The following is a 919-nucleotide window of genomic DNA, read 5'->3' as shown; positions in this document are numbered from 1 at the left end:
ACCCATCCACCCATCCATTCATCCTTCCTTCCACCCATCCATCCATCCATCCACCCATTCATCCATACATCCATCCATACATCCATCCATCCATCCTTCCATCCATCCATCCTTCCATCCACCCATCCACCCATCCATTCATCCTTCCTTCCACCCATCCATCCACCCATCCACCCATCCATCCATCCATCCATCCACCCACGCCCAATGAGATAACTGTTGTTGTGATTTGCGTTAGATAAATAAAATTGAAATTTAAAAGAAATCCCCGTAACGTCTTCCTTTTCTTACGTGACTTCCTGCCTGCCAGGTGGCTGCCAGCTGGGCATCACTGCCAAAGGAGAGAGGCTGAAGCACTGGTACGAGTGTCTGAAGAACAAGGACAAGAGGATCGAGCGCTGGCACACCTTGTATAGCGGGAATCACGTCACAAGCGATTAACCACTCGCACTGCACATATACAGCATGAGCTAAAACCTCCCCACTCGGTTCACATTGCACTTTTCTTTCCCCATTTCATTGTGTACTCTATTCTTTCACTACCTGGCCATCACACAGGCTGTATACTCTTCTTTCCTGTCCTCTTATTAACAATGTCTCTGCCTGTGCTGAGCGTTTTTGTCTCCCAAACTAAACCCTGTTTTATCATGTTTTTGTGTCTAAGTGACTGATGGGAACAGCATTACGTGAGACCGAAGAGAAACAAGCTGCTCTGTGACTTTAATGTGCAATTACGTCCATCTCCGTCCATTAAAAGTTGTGTTGTTGCTGCTGAAAGACTCAGATTATTATTATTAGTGTGTGACAACATTATGAAAGGATCCCTACAGAGTTAGAGCTTATTGTTAAAGAGTAAGATCCTTTTATTTTAACATGAAACAGAAATCACCATCACCAAACCCACCAGACTCCATGTAAA

At 44.7% G+C, this 919-nt stretch overlaps 1 protein-coding gene across 1 annotated transcript in view; it reads left to right on the top strand.

The window, feature by feature from the left end:
- LOC116686806 (rabphilin-3A) overlaps nt 1-913 on the top strand; it is a gene marked incomplete in the record, with an annotated part of 75,049 nt that extends 74,136 nt beyond the window's left edge. The window contains 1 exon segment of the mRNA XM_032511856.1: nt 311-913. Coding sequence (XP_032367747.1) covers nt 311-441 — 131 coding nt within the window.
- Nucleotides 914-919: the final 6 nt, after the last annotated feature.

Source organism: Etheostoma spectabile, unplaced genomic scaffold (assembly GCF_008692095.1).
Source record: "Etheostoma spectabile isolate EspeVRDwgs_2016 unplaced genomic scaffold, UIUC_Espe_1.0 scaffold498, whole genome shotgun sequence".
Classification (NCBI taxonomy): Eukaryota; Metazoa; Chordata; class Actinopteri; order Perciformes; family Percidae; genus Etheostoma; species Etheostoma spectabile.
This window is presented reverse-complemented; position numbering and strand designations above follow the sequence as displayed.